The sequence below is a fragment of the Hyperolius riggenbachi genome, chromosome 6 (assembly GCF_040937935.1).
Source record: "Hyperolius riggenbachi isolate aHypRig1 chromosome 6, aHypRig1.pri, whole genome shotgun sequence".
NCBI classification, from domain to species: domain Eukaryota; kingdom Metazoa; phylum Chordata; class Amphibia; order Anura; family Hyperoliidae; genus Hyperolius; species Hyperolius riggenbachi.
The window spans coordinates 342,400,952-342,414,001 of record NC_090651.1 but is presented as its reverse complement, the minus strand read 5'-3'; the positions used below and the strand labels follow the sequence as shown (position 1 = coordinate 342,414,001).

Below are 13,050 nucleotides of genomic sequence, written 5' to 3'. Positions count from 1 at the left end.
AAGTGTCATTGATTTTCTCATTCTGTTCCTTGCAGATCAATCTGCTGGGAATTCCTTCCCCAAAATGTCAGACTGATTTTGACTATAAGTGATCGAAAGCATTGAAAATTTAAAGCAATTTTTGGGGGGTAGGGCAAGAGCATTGACAGATCGAAAGGCCTATAGCTTTGCACAGCATTGAACAGTTCAACTCTACAGTTCGACTGATTTTTCAATAGATACCCTGCTGGATTCTATTGGAAATTGATGTGCAGTTTATGGGAGCAATCGATTCCTTCTGAATCTATTCTTTTCAGAAAAGCAAAAGCATATACTGTACAAAAAGCAGCTAAAAAACAGCACCAAAATAGTAAATACCACGGGCTTCAAATGTTGAATGACTCGACGTGTGACCACAAGCCACTTACCCAGAAGTCTTCGGGACATCTGTGTTCTGTTACGCATCATAGGCATATGTTCTATGTTCATAGAACACAGATCTATGTTCATTTTTTCTGCATTTTTATTGTATGCTTCACTCTAACATTTTTATCTTTTTTTATATACAGTATATACTGTTTATGCTATTAGTATTTATTGACAATTGGCATATTTCATTATTATGTTGTATATTAATCTTCATAATAGGAATTATAGAGCCTTGTCTATTCATTATTAGTCTGTATATAGACTTATGGATGTCATACCTCCATGCCTTGTTTTTAAAATTGTTTTTAATCATGCAATTTGATACAATAAAGAGTTTCTGAACAGTGAAGCAGTGATTAATTTTGATTGGTCATTTATGACCTCAGTGTGGAAATTCTGATTCTTTAGGTTTTTTGTACAGGCATCATAGGTGTAATGAAAGCCGCACATCATAGGTGTAATGAAAGCCGCATTGCATTACTCACAACCGCGCTTCCTCTTTCAAGCCGGAAGGAGGAAGCGCGGAAGTGAGTGGTGACGATGGATCCGGAAACCTCACAGTGACATATCCCGACAAACGAGTTTCCACGAACCATCTTCCTACCCGGGGGAACACGCGACAGGTGCAAACAGGAGGTGAAGCAATTGTGGTACTTTGTGCGGGAGTCATTGGGGATCTTAAACATCTGATCCATTGTGACAGTCATTATCATCGCGCGTTGCCAAATGCCATTTGTGTAATCGCACTCTTGTATTCATGACGCAAGAACGTGGAAACTATTGCTCGTTGCTCAAAAAATTGCAGGTCATCGAAAAAAAGTTGCTGGAAAAATCACATAGTGGGTGCGGGCCTTTAACTGAATACTCCAGCCTGTTTAAAATGGCACATGTGCAAGCTCAATTTAGACTTGGGAGAGGCGGTTGCAAAACGTGGGGCCTAGGGCACTGAAAAGTACAAATCCGGCACTGCTTACAAATACGAACGGCCTGGAAATGTGAAATTGGATTCTGTAGGTTAGAGAGAGGGACAGCAGAGGAACGGCAGAGTGCAGAATCACGGCGAAGGAGCAGGAGGACTTCAGGGGGCTGTAATTTGAACTCTTGGTAGAGCAGCTAATTTGTAAACACAGGATGTTAACCATTTGTCTGCTTCCATGAAAGTAGACACACTGCAGATTTATTGCAGGATTTGTATCAGCTGCAACAAAGAAATGTTTTTATTTAAAGGTTAGCATTGTTGTTGCTTCACTTTTAATGCAGAGAGGAAGTTCTGAGTTCAGGTCCGCTTTAAGAACAGATTCAGGTTAAGAATGAACCCAAAGCACCTGAAAATCCCCACAAGGGTAGGTGGATAGTAAAGTGGTTAAATACTTAGTTGAGTTAAAGAAGACATAGGTCCATTAAGATAAACCAGGAAAAAGTTATGACATTCCCCTGCACCCTCACATAACTCAGTTGATCCAGAGGATCAATTATCCCTAAAAGGGTAAAAAAAAATAATAATTCCTGACTCCAGGTGGAAGTCAGATAAAATCCCTGGATCAACTCTTAGAATTACCTAGTAATTATAGCCATGGATGCCCTTCAATGCAAGGAAAGCATCCAAGCACTCTTGAAATGCAGATATAAAATTTGCCATAACTACTTCCTGTGGTAATACAGTACATTCCACATTTTAATCACTCCTACCTAAATAGATGGAAAAACATTGTTTTTCCTCCATGCACATATCATGTCCTCTAGTCCTTTGCACAAGCCAAGGAACATAAAGCTCACCTGCCAAGCTTCTATATTGCCTTCTAATGTTAATTACATGTTAATTAGATCTCCTCTAAGGAGTCTTTTCTCAGACTAAATAAACCCAGTTTTTCTAACCTTTCCTGATAAGTGAGACCTTCGGTCCCTCTAATAAACTTAAAGGATACCTTAGCGCACAAAAAATAAAATAAAAATGGGGGCTCTTCTTATTCCCACCATTTCCCTGTTGTCCTCCACCCCCCTCCGTTAGCACGTACTGGTCCCCCAAACCTACCTCCTGGTCGGGATGGTCGCAGCGGACTGCACAGGTGCTGCCCGGCGACACGTATCCTTGGTTGTGCACCACGACCGGGAGCGCTCACTGCAGTCACACTACGTCAGAACTACGTAGTGCACATGCGCAGAGCACTCCTGCCCGTGGCAATCAAGTACACGCATTGCCAGGCAGTGCCTGCGTAGTCTGCCACGACCATCCCGACCAGGACATGTAACAGGTATGCGGTAACAGAGGGGGATGGAGGAGAACGGGAGGAGCAGTGGGAATGAGAAGAGCCCACTATACATGCCTGATCCCCTGTTTTTTACTTTAAAAAAAAAAAGAATGCGCTTAGGTATCTTATAAGCTCCTCACACCTGCTTTAACCACTTGAGGACCTAGGGCTTTCTACCCCTTAAGGACCGGCCACTTTTTTTCCATTCAGACCACTGCAGCTTTCACGGTTTATTGCTCGCTCATACAACCTACCACCTTAATGAATTTTGGCTCCTTTTCTTGTCACTAATAAAGCTTTCTTTTAGTGCTATTTGATTGCTCCTGCGATTTTTACTTTTTATTATATTCAGCAAAAAAGACATGAATTTTGGCAAAAAAATGATTTTTTTAACTTTCTGTGCTGACAGTTTTCAAATAAAGTAAAATTTCTGTATACATGCAGCGCGAAAAATGTGGACAAACATGTTTTTGATAAAAAAAACCCCATTCAGTGTATATTTATTGGTTTGGGTAAAAGTTATAGCGTTTACAAACTATGGTGCAAAAAGTGAATTTTCCCATTTTCAAGCATCTCTGACTTTTCTGACCCTCTGTCATGTTTCATGAGGGGCTAGAATTCCAGGATAGTATAAATACCCCCCAAATGACCCCATTTTGGAAAGAAGACATCCCAAAGTATTCACTGAGAGGCATAGTGAGTTCATAGAAGATATTATTTTTTGTCACAAGTAAGCGGAAAATGACACTTTGTGAAAAAAAAAAAAAAAAAAAAAAAGTTTCCATTTCTTCTAACTTGCGACAAAAAAAAATGAAATCTGCCACGGACTCACCATGCTCCTCTCTGAATACCTTGAAGTGTCTACTTTCCAAAATGGGGTCATTTGTGGGGTGTGTTTACTGTCCTGACATTTTGGGGGGTGCTAAATTGTAAGCACCCCTGTAAAGCCTGAAGGTGCTCATTGGACTTTGGACCCCTTAGCGCAGTTAGGGTGCAAAAAAGTGCCACACATGTGGTATTGCCGTACTCAGGAGAAGTAGTATAATGTGTTTTGGGGTGTATTTTTACACATACCCATGCTGGGTGGGAGAAATATCTCTGTAAATGACAATTTGTTAATTTTTTTTACACACAATTGTCCATTTACAGAGATCTTTCTCCCACTCAGCATGGGTATGTGTAAAAATACACCACAAAACACATTATACTACTTCTCCTGAGTACGGCGATACCACATGTGTGGCACTTTTTTGCACCCTAACTGCGCTAAAGGGCCCAAAGTCCAATGAGTACCTTTAGAATTTCACAGGTCATTTTGAGAAATTTCGTTTCAAGACTACTCCTCACGGTTTAGGGCCCCTAAAATGCCAGGGCAGTATAGGAACCCCACAAATGACCCCATTTTAGAAAGAAGACACCCCAAGGTATTCCGTTAGGAGTATAGTGAGTTCATAGAAGATTTTATTTTTTTGTCAAAAGTTAGCGGAAATTGATTTTAATTGTGTTTTTTCACAAAGTGTCATTTTCCGCTAACTTTTGACAAAAAATAAAATCTTCTATGAACTCACCATACTCCTAACGGAATACCTTGGGGTGTCTTCTTTCTAAAATGGGGTCATTTGTGGGGTTCCTATACTGCCCTGGCATTTTAGGGGCCCTAAACCGTGAGGAGTAGTCTTGAAACGAAATTTCTCAAAATGACCTGTGAAATTCTAAAGGTACTCATTGGACTTTGGGCCCTTTAGCGCAGTTAGGGTGCAAAAAAGTGCCCTCACATGTGGTATCGCCGTACTCGGGAGAAGTAGTACAATGTGTTTTGGGGTGTATTTTTACACATACCCATGCTGGGTGGGAGAAATACCTCTGTAAATGGACAATTGTGTGTAAAAAAATCAAAAGATTGTCATTTACAGAGGTATTTCTCCCACCCAGCATGGGTATGTGTAAAAATACACCCCAAAACACATTATACTACTTCTCCCGAGTACGGCGATACCACATGTGTGGCACTTTTTTGCACCCTAACTGCACTAAGGGGCCCAAAGTCCAATGAGTACCTTTAGGATTTCACAGGTCATTTTTGTTTCAAGACTACTCCTCACGGTTTAGGGCCCCTAAAATGCCAGGGCAGTATAGGAACCCCACTAATGACCCCATTTTAGAAAGAAGACACCCCAAGGTATTCCGTTAGGAGTATGGTGAGTTCATAGAAGTTTTTATTTTTTTGTCACAAGTTAGCGGAAATTGATTTTAATAGTTTTTTTTCACAAAGTGTCATTTTCCGCTAACTTGTGACAAAAAATAAAATCTTCTATGAACTCACCATACTCCGTACGGAATACCTTTGGGTGTCTTCTTTCTAGAATGGGGTCATTTGTGGGGTTCCTATACTGCCCTGGCATTTTAGGGGCCCTAAACCGTGAGGAGTAGTCTTGAAACCAAATGTCGCAAAATGACCTGTGAAATCCTAAAGGTACTCATTGGACTTTGGGCCCCTTAGCGTACTTAGGGTGTAAAAAAGTGTCACACATGTGGTACCGCCGTACTCAGGAGAAGTAGTATAATGCGTTTTGGGGTGTATTTTTACACATACCCATGCTAAGTGGGAGAAATATCTCTGTCAATGACAATTGTTTGATTTTTTTACACACAATTGTCCATTTACATAGAAATTTCTCCCATCCAGCATGGGTATGTGTAAAAATACACCCCAAAACACATTATACTACTTTTCCTGAGTACAGCGGTACCACATGTGTGACAATTTTTTGCAGCCTAGGTGCGCTAAGGGGCCCAATGTCCTATTCACAGGTCATTTTGAAGCATTTGTTTTCTAGACTACTCCTCGCGGTTTAGGGCCCCTAAAATGCCAGGGCAGTATAGGAACCCCACAAGTGACCCCATTTTAGAAAGAAGACACCCCAAGGTATTCCGTTAGGTGTATGGCGAGTTCATAGAAGATTTTATTTTTTGTCACAAGTTAGTGAAAAATGACACTTTGTGAAAAAAAACCAATAAAAATTAATTTCCGCTAACTTTTGACAAAAAAATAAAATCTTCTATGAACTCGTCATACACCTAACAGAATACCTTGGGGTGTCTTTTTTTCTAAAATGGGGTCACTTGTGGGGTTCCTATACCGCCCTGGCATTTTACAGGCCCAAAACCGTGAGTAGTCTGGAAACCAAATGTCTCAAAATGACTGTTCAGGGGTATAAGCATCTGCAAATTTTGATGACAGGTGGTCTATGAGGGGGCGAATTTTGTGGAACCGGTCATAAGCAGGGTGGCTTTTTAGATGACAGGTTGTATTGGGCCTGATCTGATGGATAGGAGTGCTAGGGGGGTGACAGGAGGTGATTGATGGGTGTCTCAGGGGGTGGTTAGAGGGGAAAATAGATGCAATCAATGCACTGGGGAGGTGATCGGAAGGGGGTCTGAGGGGGATCTGAGGGATTGGCCGAGTGATCAGGAGCCCACACGGGGCAAATTGGGGCCTGATCTGATGGGTAGGTGTGCTAGGGGGTGACAGGAGGTGATTGATGGGTGTCTCAAGGTGTGATTAGAGGGGGGAATAGATGCAAGCAATGCACTGGCGAGGTGATCAGGGCTGGGGTCTGAGGGCATTCTGAGGGTGTTGCCGGGTGATTGAGTGCCCTAGGGGCAGATAGGGGTCTAATCTGATAGGTAGCAGTGACAGGGGGTGATTGATGGGTAATTAGTGGGTGTTTAGGGTAGAGAATAGATGGAAACACTGCGCTTGGGTGGTGATCTGATGTCGGATCTGCGGGCGATCTATTGGTGTGGGTGGGTGATCAGTTTGCCCGCAAGGGGCAGGTTAGGGGCTGATTGATGGGTGGCAGTGACAGCGGGTGATTGATGGGTGGAAGTGACAGGGGGTGATTGATGGGTGGCAGTGACAGGGGGTGATTGATGGGTGATTGATAGGTGATTGACAGGTAATCAGTGGGTTATTACAGGGGAGAACAGATGTAAATATTGCACTGGCGAATTGATAAGGGGGGGTCTGAGGGCAATCTGAGCGTGTAGGCGGGCGATTGGGTGCCCGCAAGGGGCAGATTAGGGTCTGATCTGATGGGTAACAGTGACAGGTGGTGATAGGGGGTGATTGATGGGTAATTAGTGGGTGTTTAGAGGAGAGAATAGATGTAAACGCTGCGCTTGGGTGGTGATCTGATGTCGGATCTGCGGGCGATCTATTGGTGTGGGTGGGTGATCAGATTGCCCGCAAGGGGCAGGTTAGGGGCTGATTGTTGGGTGGCAGTGACGGGGTGATTGATGGGTGATAGGTGATTGGCAGGTGATTGACAGGTGATCAGTGGGTTATTACAGGGAAGGACAGATGTAATTAATGCACTGGCGAATTGATAAGGGGGGGGGGTCTGAGGGCAATCTGAGCGTGTGGGCGGGTGATTGGGTGCCCGCAAGGGGCAGATTAGGGTCTGATCTGATAGGTAACAGTGACAGGTGGTGATAGGGGGTGATTGATGGGTGATTGATGGGTAATTAGTGGGTGTTTAGAGAAGATAACAGATGTAAACAATACATTTGGGAGGTAATCTGACGGCGGGTTTGCGGGCGATCTAATGGTGTGGGTGGGTGATCAGATTGCCCGCAAGGGGCAGGTTAGGGGCTGATTGATGGGTGGCAGTGACAGGGGGTGACAGGGGGTGATTGATGGGTGATAGGTGATTGGCAGGTGATTGACAGGTGATCAGTGGGTTATTACAGGGAAGAACAGATGTAATTAATGCACTGGTGAATTGATAAGGGGGGGTCAGAGGGCAATCTGAGCGTGTGGGCGGGTGATTGGGTGCCCGCAAGGGGCAGATTAGGGTCTGATCTGATAGGTAAAAGTGACAGGTGGTGATAGGGGGTGATTGATGGGTGATTGATGGGTAATTAGTGTGTGTTTAGAGGAGAGAATAGATGTAAACAATGGATTTGGGAGGTGATCTGATGTCGGATCTGCGGGCGATCTATTGGTGTGGGGGGGGTGATCAGATTGCCCGCAAGGGGCAGGTTAGGGGCTGGCTGATGGGTGGCAGTGACAGGGGGTGATTGATGGGTGATTGACGGTGATTGACAGGTGATTGACAGGTGATTGACAGGTGATTGACAGGTGATCAGGGGGATAGATGCATACAGTAAACAGGGGGGGTGGTCTGGGGGGGGGGTCTGGGGAGAATCTGAGGGGTGGGGGGTGATCAGGAGGGGGCAGGGAGCAGGGTGGGGGATAAAAAAAAAATAGCGTTGACAGATAGTGACAGGGAGTGATTGATGGGTGATTAGGGGGGTGATTGGGTGCAAACAGGGGTCTGGGGGGTGGGCAGGGGGGGGTCTGATGGGTGCTGTGGGCGATCTGGGGCAGGGGGGGGGGAAAAATCAGTGTGCTTGGTGCAGACTAGGGTGGCTGCAGCCTGCCCTGGTGGTCCCTCGGACACTGGGACCACCAGGGCAGGAGGCAGCCTGTATAATACACTTTGTAAACATTACAAAGTGTATTATACACTTTGTATGCGGCGATCGCGGGGTTAACATCCCGCCGGCGCTTCCGTATGGCCGGCGGGATGTTGCGGCGAGTGAGCGGCGACAGGCGGAGGCGGAGGATCGCGTCACGGATGACGCGATCGCTCCGCCCATGCCCCTACAAGGACCGCCGCCAATTGTTAATACGGCGGTCCTTGCGGGGTGCACTTCCCGGCCGCCAATTGTACATACGGCGGTCGGGAAGTGGTTAAAACAGCATTAAATGGGGTCCATACAATCTTTGCTGAGTAGCCCCATTTTGTCTCTCTGACTATGTACTTCTTCTTATTTTACAGTTTGCAGAGACAAATATTGAATATTCCACTATTGCTCATGGTCACCATAGAGAGACGAGACGAGATATGCCTAATCGGAGTCACCAAGGAGAAGATGTGGAATATGCAGCAGTGCGACGTCACTGAAGAAATCGGAGAACGTTTCCTTCTGGTTTACTCACATAAAATAATCTTACTCAAATATAAAAACAGTCCATTACTACTCCAGACTTCTCTGTCACACGTGCAGTCGTTCCAACCATAAATCATACAAACTATGCACAGGTTTTCTGCTGCAGAGGAGTCTTCTTCCTACTAAAGAAAAAGAAGGGGACAAACTACATCGTGTCAATTTTTTTATATTTTTATTTTTCAGAAGTAAAAGCTAATGTGCTGATCCAATTCACGTTTTCTCCAAAGTTTTCTCCTAGAAGATAATTTTCATCTTTTGTTTAAAATAACATTTTTGCACTCTGCAACTGAAAAAGTACCAAAAAAGTAAATTAATAAATACATCAAAATTGTTGTATTTTCTTGATTTCTGGTGGCTTAAAGCGGTATCGTCATCATAAAAATCAAATTTCAACAGCAACTGCTCTGAGTGTATTAAGTGATAAAGGTGCTAATCCTGCATTCAAAACTTTTTTCTGCTGTTATGATTTGGAGTTATCACATACTTATGGAGCACTGGCCCTTTAGTAGTCGTTGCCAAAGAATTGCATGCTGGGGGTTCTTATCTATAATCTATTCCTCCTCTTCCCTTTATTTCCCTGTCAGCTGCTTATCTGAAACATGATCCTCTGCTCACTTGTGTTTACAAGCAAGGCTGAGGTGACTCAGCGATTGGAGGAGACAAGAAAAAAAGTAAAGGGCAGAAATGACATCACGAGTTAGTCTAAACTGTGGGCAAAAGACATGGCCCCCACCAGGAACAGAATTCTCGTAATTTACTATATAACATTCACTGAAATCAAAACGTGGACAGTATAATACATGTGTTATGTAAGTAGATCAAGTATTTATCTACTTATATATATGTTTTTTTTCCCTGGCATAGTATGGCTGATCCTACTGCTTTAAAGGGGATTTTTTTGATGAGCTGTGAAATATCACTGAGGAGAAAACTTTGGAGAAAAAAGAGAATTTCTATCGGGCCCCATATTTGTTTTGCTCTTTATTTATGATGTTTTTGTTATATTTGTGTTATATTTGTGATTTCGCTATTGCTCTTTGATGTATTTTGATCATCATTAGTATTAGTTCTAAGAAAGTAATGATACCATTAGTTATTATATTCATTATGTTATGTCGTTACACACACTTATTAATTTATTTAGTGACAGCAGTAAATCACTTTCAGCCCTATCGCTGTTCTTCGCAGCAGACGGCAAAAATAAACTTTGGCCTATTTATAACATTACATTACAATAGTTTCGAGTTTCAAATAAAGTTCTAAATAATTTAAAAGAATTCCAAAAGTCGGTGAAAAGGTACTGTTAAAAGTATGCTGTGTACTTTCTTTCATGCTGGTGGCTTAAAAGGCATTTTATGTGAAAATATCATGTAGAATTTGGGAGAAAAAGGGAATTTGATCAGGTCCAGAATCTGTCATACAGGTTAGGAAATATAAAGCGAAATAAAGTAACCAAGTTAGGAAAACCACACACAGGAATAAAAATCAAAACTACTACTTTATGTCGTAAACTGATCAGATATTTAAAGTGTACCTGAGTTGAGTAAAGTAAAGAATCAATACTTACCTGGGCTTCCTCCAGCCACATGAACTCCCTCGCCGTCCTCCCCGGTGGCTCTGTTCCTCTGTATTGGCCCCCGGTAATAGGACTTCAGTTGCGCCAGTTGGACCGCTCTGCGCATGCATGCTCAGCCACGATTATGCTCTTGTTGCACTCCCATCATGACAAGGGGGCGCTCACCAGGGTTCATGGGGCTGGAGGAAGCCCAGGTACAGTGGCTTGCAAAAGTATTTTGCAAGTTTACCACATTTTGTCATATTACTGCCACAAACATGAATCAATTTTATTGGAATTCCACATGGAAGACAAACACAAAGTGCCATACACGTGAGAAGTGGAACGAAAATCATACATGATTCCAAACATTTTTACAAATAAATAACTGCAAAGTGGTGTGCATAATCATTCGGCCCCCTTTGATGTGAGTGCAGTCAGTTGCCTATAGACATTGCCTGATGAGTGCTAATGACTAAATAGAGTGCACCTGTAAGTAATCTAATGTCAGTACAAATACAGCTGCTCTGTGACGGCCTCAGAGGTTGTCTAAGAGAATATTGGGAGCAACAAAACCGTGAAGTCCAAAGAACACACAAGACAGGTCCAAGACAGGTCAGGGATCAAGTTATTGAGAAATTTAAAGCAGGCTTAGGCTACAAAAAGATTTCCAAAGCCTTGAACATCCCAAGGAGCACTGTTCAAGCGATCATTCAGAAATGAAAGGAGTATGGCACAACTGTAAACCTACCAAGACAAGGCCATCCACCTAAACTCACAGGCCGAACAAGGAGAGCGCTGATCAGAAATGCAGTGAAGAGTCCCATGGTGACTCTGGACGAGCTGCAGAGATCTACAGCTCAGGTGGGAGACTCTGTCCATAGGACAACTATTAGTCATGCACTATACAAAGTTGGCCTTTATGGAAGAGTGGCAAGAAGAAAGGCATTGTTAACAGAAAGCATAAGAAGTCCCATTTGCAGTTTGCCACAAGCCATGTGGGGGACACAGCAACCATGTGGAAGAAGGTGCTCTGGTCAGATGAGACCAAAATGGAACTTTATGGCCAAAATGCAAGACGCTATGTGTGGCAGAAAACTAACACTGCACATCAATCTGAACACACTATTCCCACTGTCAAATATGGTGGTGGCAGCATAATGCTTGGGGGGTGCATCTCTTCAGCAGGGACAGGGAAGCTGGTCAGAGTTGATGGAAAGATGGATGGAGCCAAATACAGGGCCAACTTGGAAGAAAACCTCTTGGAGACTGCAAAAGACTTGAGACTGGGGCAGAGGTCCACCTTCCAGCAGGACAATGACCCTAAACATAAAGCCAGGGCAACAATGGAAGGGTTTAAAACAAAACATATCTATGTGTTAGAATGGCTTAGTCAAAGTCCAGATCTAAATCCAATCGAGAATCTGTGGCAAGATCTGAAAACTGCTGTTCACAAACGCTGTCCATCTAATCTGACTGAGTTGGAGCTGTTTTGCAAAGAAGAATGGGCAAAGATTTCAGTCTCTAGATGTGCAAAGCTGGTAGAGACATACCCTAAAAGACTGGCAGCTGTAATTGCACCAAAAGGTGGTTCTACAAAGTATTGACTCAGGGGGCCGAATAATTATGCACAACCCACTTTGCAGTTATTGATTTGTAAAAAATGTTTGGAATGATGTACAATTTTCGATCCACTTCTCACGTGTGCACCACTTTGTATTGGTCTTTCACGTGGAATTCCAATAAAATTGATGCATGTTTGTGGTAGTAATGTGACAAAATGTGGAAAACTTCAAGGGTGCCGAATACTTTTGCAACCCACTGTAAGTATTGATTCTTTACTTTACTCCATCTCCTTTAATGTAGACAGATCTTGACAAAGATTAAACAATATACATCCAAAAACGTGAAAAATTACTAGAAGAAACAGATTCAAAGTCAGGTATCAACTAACAGGAGTAAAGACCTCAGGGCAGATTGGATGACTTGTATCACTTTATGACTTTTATCAGTGCTATACAAACCATTTTGTAATGTTATTTAAATGTCCAGTTTAGGGTGTAGCTGCTATGACTTGTTCTTGTAAGAAATTCAAACTATGCTTTCTTGTCTTGAGACTATGGCCTCAATTCACTTATTGGAGATAATAAGACAAGAGAAAACTTACCTCCACACAGTGAGAGAGTTATCTTATCTCTTCATTCCTTACGTTACCTCCTCTGTAGTTAATTTACCTCCTCTGTAGTTAATTTACCTCCCCTGTAGTTAATTTACTTCTTCTGTAGTTATTTTCACACGCAGTTAATGAACAGCCTGTCTTTAACTCTGGAGTTATTTTAAGGATTAAAGAGTTAACTTAAAGACAGAAGAGTTAACTTTAGGTTTGCCTGAGGTAAAATGTTTCCTGAATACTACATGCCTTATCACCATGGTAACAACTCTAGAAGAGTTATTAAAGACAGGAGATAAGCTTAGTGAATTGAGGCCATTCTCACCTCTCATTGTACTGAGATGAGAAAGAGAAACACATTTGAGCACAGATATATTTGGCCAAAAGACACGCCACACATGGGGGTAACAATAGCACTCACCACAACCTCCACTGCTGGGGGGGGCACTTTTCTCAGCAATGCTGAATATGCAAAGTAGCGGAAGGTAATAGCTTCTACAATTAGGTCACATGATATGTTCTCCTTTCTACTCAACCGGTGTTCAACCAAATAGCACTATATGGCTCCCAGGTGTTCTATCAGGTGGTGGAAAACCTGACACAAGACCCATGTAGCTGCACACCAGGCTGTGAAGACAGGAGAGGGGATA

The 13,050-nt window shown here is 42.9% G+C and overlaps 1 protein-coding gene across 1 annotated transcript in view; it reads left to right on the top strand.

Annotated features, from left to right (window-relative positions):
- The window catches only part of LOC137522230 (B-cell receptor CD22-like), a 69,468-nt gene extending 60,763 nt beyond the window's left edge, over nucleotides 1–8,705 (top strand). The window contains exon 11 of the mRNA XM_068242263.1: nucleotides 8,504–8,705. Coding sequence (XP_068098364.1) covers nucleotides 8,504–8,629 — 126 coding nt within the window. The 3' untranslated portion in view covers nucleotides 8,630–8,705. The remainder of the gene's footprint in view (nucleotides 1–8,503) is intronic.
- Nucleotides 8,706–13,050: the final 4,345 nt, after the last annotated feature.